This window comes from Aethalodelphis obliquidens, unplaced genomic scaffold (assembly GCF_003676395.1).
Source record: "Aethalodelphis obliquidens isolate GAN/ISIS:26980383/991018 unplaced genomic scaffold, ASM367639v1 scaffold42, whole genome shotgun sequence".
NCBI lineage: Eukaryota > Metazoa > Chordata > Mammalia > Artiodactyla > Delphinidae > Aethalodelphis > Aethalodelphis obliquidens.
Genome location: NW_020837986.1, coordinates 13,970,913 through 13,991,703, shown reverse-complemented (window position 1 = coordinate 13,991,703; position 20,791 = coordinate 13,970,913). Strand labels below are relative to the sequence as shown.

Here is a 20,791-nt window from a genome sequence, read left to right as displayed (position 1 = left end):
GGCGCAGGGGTGCTCAGTCCAGTGCAGGTATCCCAGTGCTCAGCCGCACCTTCGTTCTACACCGACAGGGGCCAACACATCAACTTTTGGCTGCAATTCCCAGAGAGCTTGGGATCCTGCCTGTCTCCGTGTAGAGTCACAGCCCATGACCCTTTTGCTCCCTCTCACGACATCACACTCATCCCTTCCTGGGAAACCATTTTAATTAGTTTACACAGGCGGCAAAGAGGGAGATACGGAAGCTGGGCCGGCTGGGCTGTCTTTAGAAACTGCCAGGTCTCCCTCTTGGCTCTGAGCAGAATTAGCAGCAATTCTAAGAAGCCCCAGGCCTCCAACAGCAAAGCCAGAGAAAAGTCACCCCCAGAAAGCCAACAGGGGAGGTGGGAAGCTGTGAGTGCTCAGCGTCCTGCAGACGAGGGAGGTGGATGAGGGAAGTGTGGACTCACACGGGGCTCTGAGGCTCCATCCAGCAAGGCCTCCGGCCAGGGCTGTGTTTAAAGCTGGGTTAGGCAGAGATGGGAGCCACAGAGAGGAGATGAAAGGTCTGGCTGGCAAGCCCCAGAGGAAGGGCAAAGGCACTGGGGCAGATACAGCCGCGGACAATGGCCAGCTCAGGCAGGGCCTCTGCAATGCCCACAGCAAACAAGTCCATCCACACAGCTCTGAGGCCTTGGCCTCTTCAGGGCCCCTGTCTCAGCCAAGCACAAAGGCATCTCCCAGGCCAGAAATCAGAGCCAAAGCACCAGCCCTGTCCCACAGCAGCTTGCAGATGTGGGGCTGGGTCAGCATGGGGACCAGGCCATCCTCAGCTCAGTGGCAGTTCTGACAGCTGGGGTGGCATGGAGACCCATTCACCCGGCAGCGGCAGCCCCCGCTGGTGTCTCCCGGGCCCTAGAGGATGAGCGGGGAGAGGAGAAAAGGTCAGGACAGTGAAGACAGCGGGCCCCCCCCTCCGCCATGCACTCCATCACACCCCCAAAGCACAGACTCCCACCCTGGGCCTTGGGTCGGGCACACACCCCTGCTAAGATGACCCTCTCAGCCCCAGCTACCGGATGGAGGCAGCCGTTAAGGCCTTTCTGGGCGGCCTTTCTGGGCTCCCGTAGCAGCCTCAATTCTGTGGTCTGGCTACCCACCCCTAGACCTGGAGCCAGAGAGGACTTGATGGATTTTTGCATATTCGGGGTGGGTCAGCACACTGGCAGCATGAGAGTGTGTTCCTTCAGCCTCCACCTGTATCACTGTCTGCCTGTACGGATAACGCCGAGCCCCAATTCCAGGCACACTCCTCCCAACGACAGCCACCAGGAGCCACCATGCGCGTGTTCACCATGTGACAGATGCCCCGCGCTAGGCACTGCTCTTGCATTTTTTCATTTGATTCTGACAATAAATCTGAGGCCCAGCTATCATCTCCACTTCACAGACGAAGAGACTGTGACTCAGAGAAGGGAGTAACAGCCTAACCACATGGTCAGTGTGTGCCAGAGCCAGGGACCCACCCCTCTACCTCCGACTCCCACCCGCACCCTTGGTCGCTGTCCTCTAGGGCTGGGCTGGGCCAACATTTCTGTAAAGGGCAAGACAGTTCCCTGAGTTTTTGCCGGCCAGTCGGTCTCTGCCTTTGTAGTGCCAAAGCAGCCACAGACAGTATGCAAACGAATGAGCGGCGCTCCCACAAAACTTTACTTATGGACACTAAAATTCGGCTTTCATATAATTTTTACATGTCATGAAATATTCTTCTTTTGATATGTTCAACCACTTTAAAAGATGTAAAAAACGTTCTTAGTTCACGAGCTACACAAATGCAGGCAGTGGGGTTAGAACTGGCCCATGGGCTGACCTGTCCAATCTCTACTCTCAGGCACTCTCCCACAGCACCCCAAGACCTCTGCTCCCTGGGGACTCACCCCGGGGCCCCAGCGAGGACCCTTGGTGACCCAGCAGATCTCGGTGTGGCAGACAGTGCAGCGGATCCAGTCACAGCCATCCTTCTTCTGCACCACGATCTGGCACTGTGGGCAGTGCATGGCCTCGCCCTGCTGCAGCATGGTCTGCAGCAGAGCAGGTGCTGACCTTAGGCCCAGCCCCGCTCCCTGGCCCCCGCCCCACTGCAGAGAGAAACCGGCCACCCCCGAGTCGCAGAATCACTCTCCCATGCTGCTCCACCCAGGCCCGGCTGCATGCAGCCTCCTCTCCCATGCGTCTGCAGTCTCCTCTCTCCACCCGGACACTCCCTGCTGCTCGCCACTTGTCCTGAGTTCCATCTCTGGATGGGAGTGATGCCAGCAGGAGCTCAAGCCTCCAGGGCTGGATGAACCACAGTCCTTTCAGAGAAGTCCCCATCCCTCCCCAAAACTCAAATCCCCGGCCCTCAGCCTTGACCCAGGCTCACCCTCAGCATCTCCGTCGTCTGCCAGGCAGCCACGTCGTTCTGAGCCCGCAGGGCCAGGTCGTCTTGGTACTCCTTGCAGTTCATCTGCTCGTGGATGGCCTGCAGCAGGATGAGGGGCTCGAGGTGAGAAAGTTCCCCAGGGAGTTAGAGAGGTGAGGGCCGGAGCAGGCATCCACATAAGCACTTAATGCTTCTACGTGGTGTCAGCGACAGAGCCTTCCTTTGTAAACCACACACACCCTGAGGCCAGGGAGGTGAAGCCAGGGTCAGCACATATGATAATAATCATATATACCTATTTATTTTAAGTCCTGACAGGCACAGAAATCCCTAAACCGCAGCCCCTCGTCGCCGGCTGTGCTCTGCCCTGGCTGTAGGCCTAATGCTCTGAGAGTGAGCTTGCAGGGCTGCGAGCAGGCTCAGCCCTGCCTACTCGCCCAAGACCAGTCTCTACTGTGGTCACCTGTTGAGAGGATGAGGGCAGGGACGGCCTGAGGTGAGGGTCAGGCAGGGCTCAGTTCAGGACAGGAGTTGACACTCGGTCTGGGGCTAGGGCTGGGGTTGGTCTGTGACGGATCGGCGTTCATCAGAGGCCAGGATCGGGGCTCAGTCTGGGGCCAGGATTATTCAGAGGCTCAGTCCGGATTCAGGGCTCAGTCTAAGGCTTAGGCTCAGATCAGGGCCCAAGCCAAGCCTGGCCACTGACACACAGCTCTAAGTCATTGCAACCAGGTCGGTATCCCAGCTCCCTTCCCAGGAGAACAAACTCGGAATGGCAGTGAGCTCCTGGCAGGACCAGAGTGACTGGGCAGTGTGGGTCCCTGTCCCCACCTTGCAAAGCAGGCAGTTGATGTGGAAACACACAGGGCAGGTGAACTCGTTGACGTCATCCTCAAAGAAGCACCATCCTTTGCAGTCCGGGGTCTTGCAGTGGTAGCTGAAGGCACTGCGGTTTTCCGCAATGGAGATGCCCAGGTCCAGAAATCGCTGGTAATCCTCAGGGCTCAGGAGCTGCCAGCAGACCACAACCTTGGTGCTCTGGGTTCAGAACACCTGACAATGTGCCCTCCTGGCCACCAAATATCCCTCAGGAAGCCCCCAACCCATAAAGTCCAACACAGCAGTGTTAAAAACTCCATTCAAAAAGTGGGTTAAGGGAATTCCCTGGCAGTCCAGTGGTTAGGACTCTGTGCTTCCACTGCATGGGGCATGGGTTCGATCCCGCAAGCCGAATGGCTCAGCCAAAAAAAAAAAAGGAAAAAAAAAAGTAGGTTAAAAGTTCTGGAGATGGATGATTGCACAGCAATGTGGCTACACCCAGTGCCACAGAACTGTACACTTAAAAAATGGTTAAATGGTAAATGTTATACATATTTTACCACAATCTTTTAAAAAGGGGAAAAAGTGGACAAAAACAATAACAAGCAATTCCAGGAAGATGTGGTTAAACTAGCATCCTGGTACACAGCACTCAGAAAGCCACGTGGCAATAATGTTTCAACCATCCCAAACTTTTCTGACCCTTTGAGACTTATTCTACTTCTACAAGTTTATCCTAAGAAAATAATACATAAGAAGGAAGAGACACCATGCAAAATGTTCCCTGAAGCATTCCTTACAAACTGGAAGGAACTATTAATAATTAATATTAACAATTATTGATATTAATTATTAATAATTCCAGAAACTGGAATTATTAAGAGAGGAGAACTAAACAGGATGTATGCCATAGAGATTTATAATAATCTTTAGGAAGGTTTTGTAGCAAAATAGCAAAAGCTGTTGTCCCTACACTGGTTACAATGAGGTAAAAATCATGCCTATGTTCTATATCTTCACTGAGTGATAGTCTTAAGAGTTACATTTGTCAAAACTCATCTAACTGCATCCTTACAACGGACAAATTTTATTGTGTGCAAGGTATACCTTAATAGTTAATTTAAAAAGAAAAAAAAAAAAAACATGTCTATCCAGAGACACCAAAGGAAACGGGAGAAAATGCCATCAGAGATTCTCTGGGATGGCAAGAGTCGGTGGGTGATTTTCCTCTTTGATTTCTGTTCTGGTTCTTGTGGTTTAGGCATGTTTTTTGTAAAACAACCTCCACTGCATTACCCTGCTGATCCCTGCCCCTTCCTCTTTCTCTGCCACACTTGACTATTCTCTGAGGCTTCGGTCAACGTCCAGGGGCTCCAGGGAAGCATGAGCCCTGCAGCTCCTTGGCATGAACTCTGGCCCCATCACAATGCCCCTTGGAAGAGGTGGGTTTTATAGGGAAAGCCTCTGGGCAGCGACTGTGGGTGCCAGGACATATGGAATGATCTATGTCTTGGGGCCTCTCCAGGCAAGAGTAAGGAAGCCAGAGCTGCCCTTCTCAGCTGCCCCACAAACAACAGTTAAAAATGGGGCTTCTCTTAGTGTAAAGGCTGGGAGTTCCCAAAGGTCCACCCCTTCTGTTTGCCCTCTTTCCCCTGAGGCAGAACCCCTTAGGTGCCAGGAAATACTCGGTAAAGTTTAGGGGGTTCTGAGAAGCAGCATCGTGGGAAACAGGCAAAAGTGATGTGGAGAAACGGGGTCTTGTATATGCGGTGATGGGGGTCTCTCATTTGGACCTCAGCCACCTTTGGCCCTGCCTCCATGTTGGCCTGGGAATTCCAAGACGCCCAATTCTGGGAAGGCCATTCCCCAGCAGTTTAAAAACCAATGATCAAGTCCAACAGTCCACTTTACAGATGGGTAAATGGAGGCGCAGAGAAGGGAGAGCACTTGTTCAAGATGACCAGCAGTCAGGGGCATAACTCGATAATAATAACATTAATAATAATAGAAAACACACACATGCAGACACATACAGCCCTGTGAAAGGTTGCTGGAGGAGTGGCCCCTATTTGTTCATGTTTCCCCAACTCCACACCCTTGGGTGGTTCCCTCCCACACAAACTCTGGGCTTGAGCACGTGACCTGCTTTGGCCAAAGGGACAGGAGCAAGTGAGCAGCCTTGGAAAGCGCCCCTGCACTGGCTGCTCTTGGATCCTTGAGACACCAGCACATGAGCAGGCCCTGGCCGGCCTGGGGTGGATGAGACCAAAGTGGAAAGAGGCCCTGTCATCCCAGCCATCACAGATAAGACGATCACACCAGTCCAGCTAAGCCCAGTTGAGCGCTGCGAGGCCCAGCCTGGACCAGATGAATCATCCAGCTAAGCCCAACCCAAATTGCTAACTTGCAGATTTATAGGCTAAATAAATGGCGGTTGTTTTGAGTCTGGAGTAATCTGTTACACAGCAGAAGCTAACTGATACAAGGGCTAACTGATACCACGTATCAAGCACTACTCCAAATTCTTTACACGTGTCTTCCACTATAATCTTCACAACCCTTAAAATAGAAACTAAGTCTCTGACCCCAACCAAGATGAGAAAACTGAGGCACAGAGAGGCTGCGTATCTGACCTGAGGTCACCAGGCCATCTGGCCCCAGAATTCCCCCCTGCTAACTGCTCTGCTGTCTTTTCTTCATAAGGGTGTTTTCTTTACTAGGTATTTCCCCTAGTTCCTGTCCTGCCCACCCCTTGGGCTTCCAGCATCCCACATAGAAAAGGCTCTTGATAAATGACTGGTGCCTGAGACTGGGACTCTCAAACCAGTTCCCACCTGCCAGCTCAGGGCCCAGTTCCCTGGGACAGGGGGTGTGCCCCTTCCTCCCCCAGGTCTTACCGCCCGGATCTCCCTCTCCAGCAGCTTGCCCGAGCATGAGTAGGTGTTGTCAATGAAGGGGCAGGCAACCTCAGCCTCCTGGCTGTTGCGGATGGTGCCCTGTAGACACTCCCTGGGAGAGGTATGAAAGGGTGGGGAGGTTAGGGGTCATCTGAACCCCATCCCCCAGGACTCCAGCCCCCAGAACTCCAGCCCTCACATGGTGAGGCCTGACCCCAGGCGGGCTTCTCCTCAATACCTCCCTTCCTTCCGATCCCTTCCACCAACCCATCACTTCTGTCCCCCCAACTGCCACCCTTATCACTCTGGCCCAGGTCCCATCACCTCACCTGCAGGACTGCAGGAGCCTCCTCACTGGGCTCCCTGGGTCTACCATGTCCCTCCCCGCAGCCTCCCATCCCATCCCACCCAGAGCAAACCTGAGAGCTCCGGTGACTCACCCTCCCTAATACCTCTCTGTCCCCATCCCCTAACCCCCTCCATCCCTCTGCTCCAGCTACACTGACCCCTTGCTGCCACAGGCAGGCCAGGCACATACCCACTTTGGACCCCCTGGTCTGCTCAAGTGCAGCCTCCCTAGGGGCTTCCCAGACCTCTTGTAGGGCAGGGCCTCTGTTACTTTTACCATAATCCACTGGTACTTAGCATTTGGCACAATTTACAATTATATCAGTGATTATTTGATTAACATCGGCCTGCCCACAGGAATGTAAGCTTCAGGAGGCGGAAAATGAGCTTTTTTGTTCACTCCTGGATCCCCAGGCCTAGCCCAGTCCCTGGCACCCAGGAAAGCTCATCAAATGTGTGCTGTGAAGAGGGACACGTTCTCCACAGCCCAGGGCCAGGTGTGGAGCCTCAGAGGGCAGACTGTCCACCAGCGAGGGTCAGGGCGGGGTTGGCACGGGCTGCCAGGCCAGAACCCAGGCCTTACATGGGCCTGGCGGTTGTGTGGAAGGTCGCATGCTCTGGCGACAGAATGCCTGAGCTGTGTGGCCTCGAGCAAGTTGCTGGCCTCTCTGTACCTCACATTCCTCCTCTGCAAAAAGGGGAGAGAGTGCCTACCTCGCAGGTTTCTGTGGGCGTCCAAGGAGATGTAAGAGCACTGCGCCCCACCCCCTTTCAGCCATGGGTACTGCGCAGCCGTGAGGAACTACATCGCTGGGGGTGGGGTCAGGGCCGCACCTGCAGAAGGTGTGCAGACACTCACGCAGCACCACGGCCTCGCCGGGCGCCAGCACCGAGTAGCATACGGGACACTCGGTAGGCTCGGTGTTCAGCACCAGGCTCCGCTGATCCAGTTGCACGTGCTGTAGGTAGTTCCCCTCCTGCTGCTGCTGCTTCCGCTGGGCACACGGGGGTGGGGCCGCGGGGCGGGTCAGGGTCTCAGGGGCGGGCCAGAAGGGCGCAGGACCAGGGGATGGGTCAAACCTGCCGGCCGGCGGGGAGGGTGGGGGGGGGGGGGGGGGAAGCAGAATCCTGCGGGGGGGGGGGGACTGGGCAGACTGAGGTTAGGCGCAGGCGATGCTGGGAAGGGAGGGGCCGGGAGCAGGGCGGGGCGGGAGGCGAGGAAACAGGGGGGTGGGGTGGGGGTGGGGCAGGAGGCGGGCCAGGCACTGGCAGGTTAAGGCTGCAACCTAGTGTCAAGCCAGGGAGCGATGGCGTTTGGAAAGGAAGGGGCCAGGGTCTGAGCGGGGACTCAGGAGTAGCAGGGCTCCCATCTCTGCCAAGAAGCAGGGCAGGGCTAGGGCCAGGGGGGTGAAGGCAGAGCCGGGTCGAGGCCACAGAATAGGTCAGGGGTATGGGAGGTGGTGACAAAGCGAGGGAGCTGAGCAAGGTGGGAGAGAGAACAGGGTCCGGGCCAAAGCTGTAGATGGGACCAGCAGTGAGGTCATGGCCGGGGTGGGACAAGGGCAGACTGGGTCCAAGTGGGGGATGGGAGCATCCGATCAGAATGGGCGAACGCTCAGGGTTAGGTATCTGTGTAATCAATGCGTGCGTAACATGATGGGGGTGGGACTGTGGGAGGAGCAGGACGGAGGGCTGGGTCAACCTCCCAGGGAGCGGTGAAGGGCTAGGTCCAAGATCCTAGGAAGTCTGGGTGGGCCACAGCCAGGGAGGAAGGGGAGGTCAGGAATAGTAGGATTCAGAATGAGGTCAGGGCTGAGTGGAGCAAGAGCGAGGTCACAGGCGGACAAAGGGGCGGCGGATGGGGGAGTGGTCAGGGTCTCAGCTAGGATGTTGGGGTCAGAGCCCGGTACTCTCGTGTGCACAGTGAGAGTGTAAGTCAAAGCCAGGGGCAGCGCCACAGCCCACTGTTGGGGGGGGGGGGGGTCAGATAAGCTTGGATGTGCATCACAGCCGGGGAGCAGAGTCCTAGCGACAGGATGAGCTCAGGGAGAGGCCGGTCACAGTCAAGTGCAGGGTCACCACCAGTGGTGTTATCAGGAGGGGGCAGCAACAGGGGGAGGAGCGGCAATGTGGAGGTGCCTCCCTTCCTGGCCTACGCCTCCCCCGTCCAGTCTGCAGGTGTCTGTCCGGGGTCCGCGCCCACCTGCTGGTACTGGCGCAGCGCCTCCTCCTCACCGGCCAGACGCGCTCGCTCCTCCTCGTCCGGCTGGTACGAGGCAGGGACCTGGTAGGCCTCGGGCCGCGCCCGGCAGCACATCTCGCAGCCGGGCCGCGTGGGCTTGTTGATGAAAGTGCAGCCAGGGCACTGCCAGCCCACCTGGGGGCAGAGGGGCGGTGAGCGCAGGGAGACGAGACAGGCAGGTCAGGGGCGCAGGGGCGCGCATTGGGCAGCTTACCGGCGGGGGCTCTGGCGCGGCGTCGTTCTGACCCCGCCCCGGGTCCTGGGGGCCCCCGGGCTTCGGGGGGACTGGTTCCAGGGGGCCCCGTGGCTGCAGCGTGAGGTCCTTGAAGCCCAGATCTGGGGAGGAGGGTTCAGGGGTGGCGGATCCCTGCAGCCCATTTCATCCACACCCTGGGCCAGCCAGGAACCCCGGGCTCTGCACTGACCACCCCCCTACCCCGCCCCCTTCTATCTCCCTCCTTCCGGAGGAGTCTCCAGCTCGGTGGTCCTGCCGGGTGGGTCCAGACCTGGCCGAGTGTCCTGGCTCCCAGGGGTCAGAGCCCCTCCTCCACCCACGACTGCTCCTGGGGCCTCCCAGCTTAAAAACCCTGTTTGAAAACTGATCTCCTGTGCTCCTAAGTGTAGCACCTAGAGGGTCGAACACCACTTCTGAGGTAGTCCTGCCAAAATACTGAATCTGAGTCCATTCATGAGGGCACATGGGACAGAAAAACAAAAACCAAAACTGGCCTGGACTCTTCAAACAACAGGAGAGCCAAGGGAAGACAGGAGACCAAAGATTGAAAAAGACTGTGAGACACCGAGGCCAAGGGCCAGGTCTTTCACTATAAAGGACATTAGTGAGACAACTGGTAAAATTTGAGCAAGATCTGTCCATTAGATCAATGGACCGTATCAATGTTAATTTCCTAAGTTTGATAGGTGTATGTAGTGAGAAAATGAGCCTTTTTTTTTTTTAAAGGAAATACACACAAGTATTTGGGGGAAAGGGACAACGTGTCTGCAACTTACTCTCATAACAGTTCCAAAAAATTACTTATGCATAAATAAATACTGAGAGAATGATAAAGCAAAACAAATATAGTCAAATGTTAATATCTGGGGAATCCACATGAAAAGCACATGGGAATTCGTTATACAATTCTTTATACAATTTTGCAACTTTTCTCTAGGTCTGAAATATTTCAGAATAAGAAGTAAAAAATTTAGAATAAAAACTAGCTATTATCATATCCAATTTACAGATTTAGAAAACTGAAGAGCAGAGATGAGAAGAGACTTGCCTGAGGTCACACAGCTGATAAATGCCAGGGCGGGGACTGAACTCAGCCCCTCTCCCCTAGACCAGCTGTTCTCTAAATGGTTCCCCAAATGGCTCCTTCCTGGGGTGTGCTTTGTCCTCTCTTCCCCACTACGGATAAGGTCTTCCAGGCACGTTCCTGACGAAAGCCCCTGGGCTCTGCTCCCTGCTCCCTCTCCCCTACAACCTCAGGAGAGTGCATGCGCTCTGGAGCAGAGCCTCACCCTCCAGCATCCGCAGCTGCCGCTCCCGCTGCAGCTCCTGAGGGTTGAGTGAGGTGTTGCAGGCTGACAGCAGATAGAGGTAGGCACTGGCCCCGTTCCGCCGCACCCCGTGGGAGTGCAGGGTCTCCTGGTCCCGGGCCAAGCGCTGCCCAATCACCCACTGCTGCAGGGTTGGCGGAAAGCCATAGTCCAGGAACACCTGGCAGGGAGGATGCAGAGGGAGTGTGGGGAGGGAGGCGCAGAGTAGAGAGAGGCAGGGCAAAAGGGGGACCTCCGCCCTGACGCATCTTCCTTGTGCCCCCTCACTCACCATGTCCTTGAGGGAGGCCACCGTCATGTCAGGCCGCACCGTGAGCCAGATAGTGACCGTGTGCAACTGCGCATCCTCCACGCTCACCCACAGCCTGCGGGGAGGGCAAGGGGCCGCAGGTCCAACCTCAGCCGCCAGCCAGCTCCTGGATTCCCACTCCCCTGTGATTCCTGTGTCAGAACTCGCTGCTTAGGCCCCTGCAATGGCTCCACATGGCTCTCAGAATAAAATCCAAACTCACTGTGGCATGGCAAGGGCCTCCATGCTCTGGCCCCTCCCAAGCTCTCCAACCTCTTCTGTTATTGGCTATTATTGGCTCCTTAGCCAAACCACAACAGTTATTAACTGTATGCCAAGACTCTTCAAAGCACTTAACATGTATTAACTCATGTAATCCTCTCAGTGAACACATGAGGCAGGTACTGTTGTCACCCCTATTTTAGAGATGAAAACAGGAGGCACAGATAGGTTACAGTGGCTCTGCCAAGTAAACAATTAATAACTGTTAGAGGCAGGATTTCAACCCAAACAGTATTATTCCACAGAAAGCGGTTTTAAACACCAACCTTCTCAAAGATGCTCAAACTTTTTTGGAAGACCAAAAGCATGAAAAGGGAGGGCTAAGACAAAAAAAACAGAACTGATCCCAAGACACAGAAAGATTAGGGTGTAGAACAATAACAGGAAAGCCCACTTAGAACCTCCAGAGTGATTTGGGAAAACGCCGCATCCTTAAAGCAAGAACAGCAAGAAACAATCAGAAAATGAGGAAGAATTCCTTTGAATGTAACAGTGACTCCTTACTATCCTAACCTTCAGGTCAAACTACAAGTTCCCAAGGAAAATGAGAGATATTAAATTACACCATGAGGAGGCAATTCATAAACTCAGAATGTGGGAGAATTCTGGAGGTCAAAGACCAGGTTTCTTAAAAAAAAATTAATGGCACTAAAAATAGAGAAAGTGAATAAAAGAGACTCAGACAACATTAAGAAATGCTATTTGATCTCGTTTGGCTCCTGACTGGAACAAACCAACTATAACAAACACTAACGAGGGAGTTACAAGTGGTCAGGACTCTGGGGACCCAGGTTTAATCCCTGGTTGGGGAACTAGATCCTGCAAGCCATGTGGTATGGCCAAAAAAAAAAACAAAAAAAACACTAACAAGATAGTCAAGGAAAGTTGAATATAAATACAGTATTAGGGAATTTTAAGTAATTATTGTTAATTTTTTAGGTGTAATAATGGTATTGAGGGGTTTTTTTAAGTCATTTTTTAAAGACATATCAAATTACTTATGAATGAACTAAAATCTGAGACTTGCTTTAAAAATACTCCAGAAAATACCTCAAAATTCCTCAGGATAATGATTTTCAACACCCAGCCAACTAACAGGGAAATAAGAAATTTTTAGACATGTATAGACGCCAAAAGTTTACCATCCACCTCTCCACGTGAAAAGTTTTTGAAATACAAGAAAAAAAAAAAAAGAATAGCTGAGTCTGATGCAGGAGAATGGAAGAAAAGTAAAAGGAAATTTAAAGAAGGACGAGATCTTAACCTTCAAGACATTCTTCTTCAAGCAACAGGGGTTTTGAAACATGAAAGTGCATAAAGTTTCAACTGCACTACTTATTCTACACTGAGTAATATTTCCATAATCAAAATACTATAAATGCTATTTTAGTGGGTTTACATTTTTAGAATCAACCTAGTGGCAAAGCATAGAAGCCTGAATTTTACTTAGGAAACAAAATCTAAAAGCTATAACCTTAACACCAATAACAGAAAAATACAGTTGGAACCCTTATATCTAATGTCATCAGGATCAGTGGTGATCAGTTAGTCAGAAAAATCGTTAAAGCAGAGAACTGCAAAAACAGCTGCAGACTTTAACAATTTTACCTTACAGGATACAAATGCACATTCAATGGCCAATCTCTAGGTAAAAGGCCAATGGCTTTTCTTGAGTACAAATCTGCTACTGGAGTTCCCCATGATTGTTTCTTTTTGTATGAACCACACGCATTATACATGGTCTATGACTTCCAGTATCAGCTTCTTTAAAGTGGAGCAAAAACTTACACTCTCAAAGCATCTGAGTACAGAGCCCTTCTGGATTTTTACCATATTTTTTTACAACTGTCCCACCCTAAAATGATAACAGTTTTTTTTGGTGCCTCATCTCTATCTTGTCTTTCTAAAGCAATCAACTTAGTTTTCATAGACACAATTCTCTTTTAGCACTCATGTTTTATTGACTGATGTAACAGCTAATTAAATTATGCTGTGGCAGTAACAAGTATAACTGATGTAAACAAGCTGTGTGTAGTGGTATGGGTTTTTTTTGTTATTGTTGTTTTGTGTGTGTGGTACGCGGGCGTCTTTCACTGTTGTGGCCTCTCCCGTTGCGGAGCACATGCTCGTGTGCCACAGCTACTAAGCCTGTGCTCTAGAGCCCACAAGCCACAACTACTGAGCCGCAACTACTGAAGCCCAAGTGCCTAGAGCCTAGAGCCCGTGCTCCGCAACAAGAGAAGCCACCGCAATGAGAAGCCTGCGTACCACAAAGAGAAGCCCGCGCACCGCAATTAAGCCCATGCACCGCAACGAAGAGCAGCCCCCGCTCACCGCAACTAGAGAAAGCCTGTGTGCAGCAACAAAGACCCAATGCAACCAAAAATAAATAAATAAATTAATTAATTAAAAAAAATAATGCTGTGATAACTAGATATTCACAAGCAAAAAAATGAAGTTGGACCTCACACCATATACTAAAATTAACTCAAAAGGGATCAAAGACTTAAATGTAAGAGCTATAACTATAAACATCTTAAAAAAATAAATAGGGATACACCTTTATGACCATGTATGAGGCAGTGGTTTCTTAGATGACGTCAAAAGCGCAAACAACAAAAGAAAACAGATAAACAGTCCTTCGTCAAAATTAAAAACTTGTGCTTCAAAGGACACTATCGATACAGTGAAAAGACAACCCACAGAATGGGAAATGAAAATATGTGTCCATTGTATACATATACACCACATTTTCTTTATTCATTCATGGTTACTTAGGTTGTTTCCATGTACAGTATATATACACAATGGAATATTATTCAGCCATAAAAAGAAGGAAATCCTTCCCTTTGCAACAACATGGGCCTTGAGGTCATTATGCTAAGTGAAATAAGTCAGACAGAGAAAGACAAATACTGTATGATCTCACTTATATGTGGAATTTAAAAAAAACCGATGTCAGAGAAAAAGGATAGACTGGTTGGCAGGGAGGGGGGTGAAGGTGGTCAAAAGGTACAACTTCCTGTTTTAAGATAAATAAGTTCTGGGGAAGTGATGTACAGCATGGTAACCATAGTTAACAATATTGTATCGTACATTTGAAAATTGCTAAGAGAGTAAATCTTAAAAGTTGTCATCACAAGAAAAAATAATTTATCACTATGTGAGGCAATGGATGTTAACTAAACTTACTGTGGTAATCATTCCACAATACATACATATATTAAATCATTATGTCATACACCTAAAATGGTTCTGAGGCTCAATTTCCAACCTGTGGAAGGGGGAGGAGGGGGAAGGCTTCCCACACACCACTAAGCAATTTTCAGACAGCAGCAGGGCTCGATTCTGGCACTCTCTACCCAGAGACAGCATCAGCTTCCACAGGTTGAGGGCTCAGTCCTACAAGACTGCCCCACCACTTCACACACCAATTGAAAGCCCAAGCTGTCACCTGTTCTCTGGCTGACTGGTTACAGGTTAGGGATCCCAACGACCTCCTCCTTGGGTTTGATTATTTTGCTAGAGCAGCTCACAGAACTCAGAGAAATATTTACTTTCTATATTACTGGTTTATTATAAAAGCCTGTAACAGCCAGATAGAAGAGACGCATAGGCAAGGTATGTGAGAAGGGGTGCAATTCTCTCCAAATCTCCAACCAGGAAGCTCTTCAAACCCTTTTTGAGTGTTTATGGAGGCTTCATTACATGGGCATGATTGATTAATCCATTGGCCACTGATGATCGATTCAACCTCCAGCCCTTTTCCTCTCCCCCGAGATCAGGGTGATGGGACTGAAGGTTCCAATCCTCTAATCACAGGATTGGTTCCTCTGATGACCAGCCCCCATCCTTAGGTGATCTAGGGGCAGTCCAAGAGTCACCTCACTAACATAACAAAAGGCACCTTTATCATTCTCATCACTTAAGAAATTCCAAGTGTTTTAGGAGTTCTGTACCAAGAACAGGAAGAAGACAAATATATATTTCTTATTATAAAAGTCACAATACCTTAAACTAACTATATATGTCAATTATATCTCAGTAAAACTGGGGAGGGCTTCCCTGGTGACGCAGTGGTTAAGAAGCCGCCTGCCAACGCAAGGGACACGGGTTCGAGCCCTGGTCCGGAAAGATCCCACATGCCACAGAGCAACTAAGCCTGTGCGCCACAACTACTGAGCCTGAGCTCTACAGCCTTCGAGCCACAACTACTGAAGTCCGCACGCCTAGAGCCCATACTCCGCAACACAAGCAGCCACCACAATGAGAAGCCCAGGTACAGCAACGAAGACCCAACACAGCCATAAAAAACTGGGGAAAAAATATGTCCATATAAAAACTTGGACACAAATGTTCATAGCAGCGTTGTACATGTTAGCCGAAAAAGTAGAAACAACCCAGATGTCCATCAACTGATTAATAAAGAAAATATGGTATATCCATACACTGGATTATTATTCAGTCATAAAGAGGAATGAAGTTTTGATACGTGCTACAACATGGATGAATCTAGAAAACATGATGCTAAGTGAAAGAAGCCAGACACAAAAGGTTATATAGTGTTATGACTCCACTTATATGAAATTTCCAGAATAGGCAAATTGCTAGAGATAGAAAGTAAATTAGTGTTTGCCTAAGGTTGGGGGGATTGGGGAAAAAAAGGTAGGGAGATAAGGAGTGACTATTAGCAGGTATGGGGTTTTGGGACTTCCCTGGTGGCCAGTGGTTGAGACTCCAAGCTTCCACTGCAAGGGGCATGGGTTCAAAGGGCACAGAGCAGCCAAAAAATTTTTTTAAAAAGTACGAATACAGGGTTTCTTAAAAAATGTTCTAGAATTGGTTACAGTGATGGTTGCACAACTGTGAATATACTAAAAGCCTTGAACTATAAACTTTAAATTGGTGAACTGTTTAAATTCTTGAATATGGTCTGTTAATTATATCTCAATAAAACAAAATCAAATGGGATCCACCACTGAAAATTAGAAACTGTAAAACTATTGTCTTACTACACAGCAGGAAAAAAGCAGGAAAAAACAATGTTTATTGAGTGATTAACATGTGCCAGGCACTGCGCTAAGCATTTCAGCATCAAGTTTACGCCTCCTGGGGCAGACTAACAGTATCCATTAACCCTTGCCTTGAATTCTAGTGCAATACCTGGCTGTATTTCACAGCCTCCCTTCAAGCTGAGTGTGGCTGTGAGAATAAGTTCTGGCCTTGGGAGTTAAGTGGAAGAAGTGTGTGCAACTTTCTGAGCTCTGTTCTTAAGAGGAGAGTGGGAGGGGGTGCCCTTCTTCCCTTCTTCCTTCCTGCTGACAAGAATGCTGATGCAATGGCTAGAACCGGAACAGCCATTTTGGACCATAAGGTGAACCTCAGAATGGAGGCCATGAATGGCATAACAAGACAAAAGCATGAGTCTCTGAGGACTGCAGGGAGCAGAGCCTCCACATCTGGACTGTGTACCATCAAACTTGTTGATACCACTGTTAATATGTCTCTTTCTGTTATATGAGACCTAACACCCTAATACACCTCCTAACAATTCTAAGAACAGCTACTGATATTGCCCCATTTTTTATTTTTATTTATTTATTTATTTTTTGCGATATTCGGGCCTCTCACTGTTGTGGCCTCTCCCGTTGCGGAGCACAGGCTCCAGATGCACAGGCTCAGCGGCCATGGCTCACGGGCCCAGCCGCTCCACGGCATGTGGGATCTTCCCAGACCGGGGCACGAACTCGTGTCCCCTGCATCGGCAGGCGGACTCTCAACCACTGCGCCACCAGGGAAGCCCTGCCCCATTTTTTAAATGAAAAAAACTAACTCTGAGAGGTGACGTGACCTGCCCTAGATCTCAGAGTTGATTTGTAACAGAGCTGGGGTTTGAAGCTAGGTCTCCTGACACCAGAACCTGCCATTAAGAATAACTTAACGGGCTTCCCTGGTGGCACAGTGGTTGAGAGTCCGCCTGCCGACGCAGGGGACACGGGTTCGTGCCCTGGTCCGGGAAGATCCCACATGCCGCGGAGCGGCTGGGCCCGTGAGCCATGGCCGCTGAGCCTGCGCGTCCAGAGCCTGTGCTCCGCAACGGGAGAAGCCACAACAGTGAGAGGCCCGTGTACCACAAAAAAAAAAAAAAAAAAAAAAAGAATAACTTAACTGTTCTATAGGCAAGACTATATCGCGGTCCACTGGGGTTCAGGAAGCCCTAAGTCCCTGGTCAGCTACGTACTCCTCACCTGATATCCTGTGTCAGGGAGACCTCAGGCTTCAGTTGCACGTTCAGGGGCACCCGTTGCTCTGCCAGCCATATGGCACACTGCATAGCCACCTGTTCATCCCCGCCAGCCACTGCTCGGGTGAGTCTCTGGGCCACCTCCTCAGCTGAAATCCACAGTGGAAGCAGGTTAGCACAGGGTTTATTTTTCAGGAGCTGGGGTTAAGGGGGTGAGGAAGGAGGTGATCCTTTGTACATGCTGCTTCCTCTCTGTCTTCCTGGTGAACTCCTACATATCTTTCAGCACCCAGCTTAAAAGTCCCTTTTCTCTGGGAGGCCTTCTCTGTCACTCCCCACTCCCACTCCCCACTCCCCCTCCCTGCTCATTTGGTTCTGTTTTCCCTTCATACTCCCAGGTCCCCCCATACTTCCGCTCATTTATACAACAAACATTTACTGAATTCTTACTGTGTGCCAATCACTGTCTCAGAAACTGGTCTTCAACAGTGAATAAGATAAACAGGGTCCCTCTTCTCATGGACCTCCCAGCCCAGTAAGAAGACAATTAACAAATTTAACAAAAGAAAAAGATTCAGGTTGTGATCCACGCTGCCAAGGAAATGAACAGGGTAAGGAAATCAGGAAAGCCTCTAGGAGGAGGTGACATTGAAGCTGAGAAGTGAAGGAGAAGTTGGGTATGTCAAGACCTGGTTGGGCAAAAGTGTTCCAGGTACAGAGAAAGGGAAAGGGAAAGGCCTTGGGCAAGAAATGGCTGGATTAGAACAGAAACCTGTGGGGGCTCCAAGCAGAATGACCAAGGGGCCCAATGCGGGAAGGCAGAGGTCAGCGAAGCCAGCAGGCCTGTGGGCTACCCAACTGCTCTGGGCTTTGTTCTAAGAACAAGGAGCACAGGAGGGTATGTGAGCAGGTTGGTGACATGACCCAACTTAAGTTCTCCCACGCTGGGTGGAAGGGGCCAGGGGGAAGGCAATGACCCTTGAGGTCTGCTCCCTCACCAGCCTGGGTGGTCTCCTGTGTCCTCTGGGAGCTGCCTACACCCTTCCCAGCAGAGCTGGCCCACTGAGGCCTCAGGGTCATCAAATAAATGAATGACAAGAGGCCCCTGGAAGGAACCAAGCCCCAAGGGAGGAAACTGAGGGGCAGGTGGGTAGAGGGACGACAGGGTTAATGCCCCTCCCCCCTCCCCACCCCCGAAGTTTCTCAGTCGCCTCCAGGCTGTGCCCACCTTTCTTGATCTTCTCGTCCATCTGGCGTGGTTGTGCCCATCCCCCCAGGCAGGGGCTGCAGCTCCGGGGAAATGCCACCTCCCGGTCACTTGCTAGAGGACGGGCGACCACGAGCAACTCAGTCCAGGCCGGTGACCTCTGGCGCGGCCCAAGCCTTCTTTGTGCCTCGGTGTCCCCGGTGGCAGTCGGGTAGCATCACACTACCCGAGGACCGGGGATGGGGCCTGGGGTAGGGAACGGGCCGGGACCCCGCGTGGGAGGTGAAAGGGGGCACCAAGGCAAGCCCGCAAAGGGCAACAGAGGAAACGGGACAGGCCTGGCTGCGGGGAGGGACGACGCACAGCCGCGGCGCTGCGAGTCCCCGAGGAGGGCCTCCCCTTTTCCCTGCTGGGGAAAAGCGCCCTCCGGGGCGCGGGATTTCAGCCCAACTCCCTCCCCGGCGCCGCGGCCCCTGTCAGTCAGGAGAGGGAGGGGAGCAGCCTCCACGAAAAAGAAAGTGAAAGTGGCGGCCCCGGAAGTGGGGCGGAAGAGTCTCGCGGGATCCGGGTCTCCCCGCCGTTCCGGCGACCCGGCGGCGGCCCCTGCTCCGGATCTCGGCGGTCCGGGGCGCTCTGTCCTGCAGTCCGAGGCGTTCCCACCCCTCCCCCGGCCGGACCCGGACTCCTAGACCCTCACTCACCGGAGCAGCTTAGCCAGCAGCGCCGCGGGAGGAGTGGGGGAGTGGGCGGGGCCGGGAGGGGCGGGGAGCGATGTGGAGACCGCCCCTGCTCAGTCCAGCTGCCAGGTCTGCGGCGGGCAGGCCGGTCCTTGCTCCTTTTGCAGAAGAAATAGAGGCTCTGTTTGTTTCTGATCTGTCCGAGGCCACGCAGCCGGATTTAAATCCAGGCCGGACGGCCTCAGGAACCCACCCTTAGGCAGCCGGACGCTGCCTCTCGGCGGTCACTCTCCACCTTTTGATTGGGCCACTAATGAAGTTTATTTTCTCCGGGCACAGGCTGGAAGCTCTTTGCATCCTCCAGTCTTCCCACCCCTGAACTTTTCTCCCACCTCTCATCCCATAGATCAACAGATCCTATGGGCTCGGCCTGCACGATAGTTCCAGAATCTGTCACCTCTCACCTCCTCCACACCCCATCCCAATCCACCTCCATCCTTTCTCCTCCGGTGTACTGCACCAGCCTCCTCATTGGGCTCCTGGCTTCCCCTTTTGGTCACTACAATCCATTTTCCACCCAGCTGCCAGAGGGCCCTGTTAGGATCAAGCCATGCCACTCCTCAAAACACTCCCAATAGCTCCCATCTCACTCAAAGAAAAAGCTGAGGTCCCCCCAAGGCCTGCAACTGCCGCCACTCCTTCTCTGAATACTATCCTCTTGGCTCACTCCACTCAAGACCCGTTGGCCTCCAGATCCTGGAACAAGGCAGACACACTCCCACCTCAGGGCCTTTGCACTTGCCATAGCCCAGATATCTTCATGGATTGCTCTTGCCCTTTATTTTGGGCTTTAGCCAAAAGTCTTCCCTGTCCACTCTATCTGAAATTTCACACACACGCACCTAAATCTAGCATTTTATATTCTCCTTCCTGGCTTCATTTTTTCCCAAAGCATGTATTACTATCTAACAGCATATTTTACTTCTTTATCTTGGTTATCTTTTGGCTGTTTCCCTCTTCCAGAGGGTGGGGACTTTTGTGTGTTTTGCTCATTGCTGTGTTCCTCGTGTCTAGAACAGTTTCGAACACATAATAGTTGCCCATGGATTACGTTAAATGAATGAAGGAATCTCAGACTTTCATCTGGGATCAATTTCTTTTTGCCTGAAATATATCCCATAAGGCAGAGGTTCTCAGCCTGAGCTGTATGTTTGAATCACCTGGGGAACTTTTAAAAATCCTATGCCCAGATCACATCTCAGATCAATTGATTCGGAGTATCTGGGGTGGGTACAGGTATCAGGAGTTTTTAAGCTCTTTGGTGAGTGTAATGAGAAGCCAAGTTTGAGAACTGTTGTATTAGAAGTCCCTGTAGGGTGAGTCTTCTTGTGACAAACTTTCTTGGTTTTTGTTTGAAAAATCTTTATTTAGACCTCACTCTTGAGAGACGTTTTTGCTGGGTATAGAATTCTAGCTGGCATTTCAGCACCTTAAAGACAGCATTCCATTGTCTTCTGGCTTCCATTGTTGCTGTTAAAACATCTTCACCTGTCAATCTAACTGCTGTTCTTTCTTTAAATAGCTTTATTGAGAAATAATTTATATACTGTAAGATCCACCCATTTAAAGTGTACAATTTAATAGTTTTTAGTACAGTTGTGCAACTATCACCATGATCTAATTTTAGAACATTTTTAAAAAATATTTATTTTTATTTGTTTGGCTGCATCGAGTCTTAGTTGCGGCATGCGGGATCTTTGTTGCAGCATGCGGGATCTTTCGTTGCGGCGCACGGGCTCTTTGTTGCGGCACGTGGGCTCTCTAG

At 51.0% G+C, this 20,791-nt stretch overlaps 1 protein-coding gene across 2 annotated transcripts; it reads right to left on the bottom strand.

Moving 5' to 3' along the window:
• Window positions 1-185: 185 nt before the first annotated feature.
• RBCK1 (RANBP2-type and C3HC4-type zinc finger containing 1) lies at window positions 186-18,993 on the bottom strand. 2 transcript variants are annotated; one of them, XM_027078663.1, is made up of 12 exons: window positions 18,311-18,993; window positions 17,087-17,231; window positions 10,539-10,632; window positions 10,229-10,427; window positions 8,919-9,040; window positions 8,666-8,839; window positions 7,177-7,457; window positions 6,115-6,226; window positions 3,230-3,409; window positions 2,399-2,497; window positions 1,914-2,057; window positions 186-891 (listed from the first exon to the last, which is right to left on the bottom strand). In XM_027078663.1, exons 1-12 carry the CDS (start codon window positions 18,330-18,332, stop codon window positions 811-813), a joined length of 1,653 nt encoding a protein of 550 aa, XP_026934464.1. In that variant the 5' UTR covers window positions 18,333-18,993; the 3' UTR covers window positions 186-810. The 2 variants fall into 2 exon arrangements, with proteins under 2 accessions (XP_026934464.1, XP_026934465.1); XM_027078664.1 differs by having other exon boundaries at window positions 7,297-7,457; window positions 18,311-18,990.
• Between the last annotated feature and the right edge of the window lie 1,798 nt (window positions 18,994-20,791).

Coding starts and splice junctions, on each gene's coding strand:
- RBCK1 (XM_027078663.1), bottom strand. CDS start 18,332: ATGGACGAGAAGATCAAGAAAG. Junction 9,041..10,228: donor GCAGCTGCGGATGCTGGAGG/GTGAGGCTCTGC, acceptor CCTCCTCCCCAG/ATCTGGGCTTCAAGGACCTC. Junction 6,227..7,176: donor CGCCCACAGAAACCTGCGAG/GTAGGCACTCTC, acceptor TACCTCTCCCAG/GGAGTGTCTACAGGGCACCA.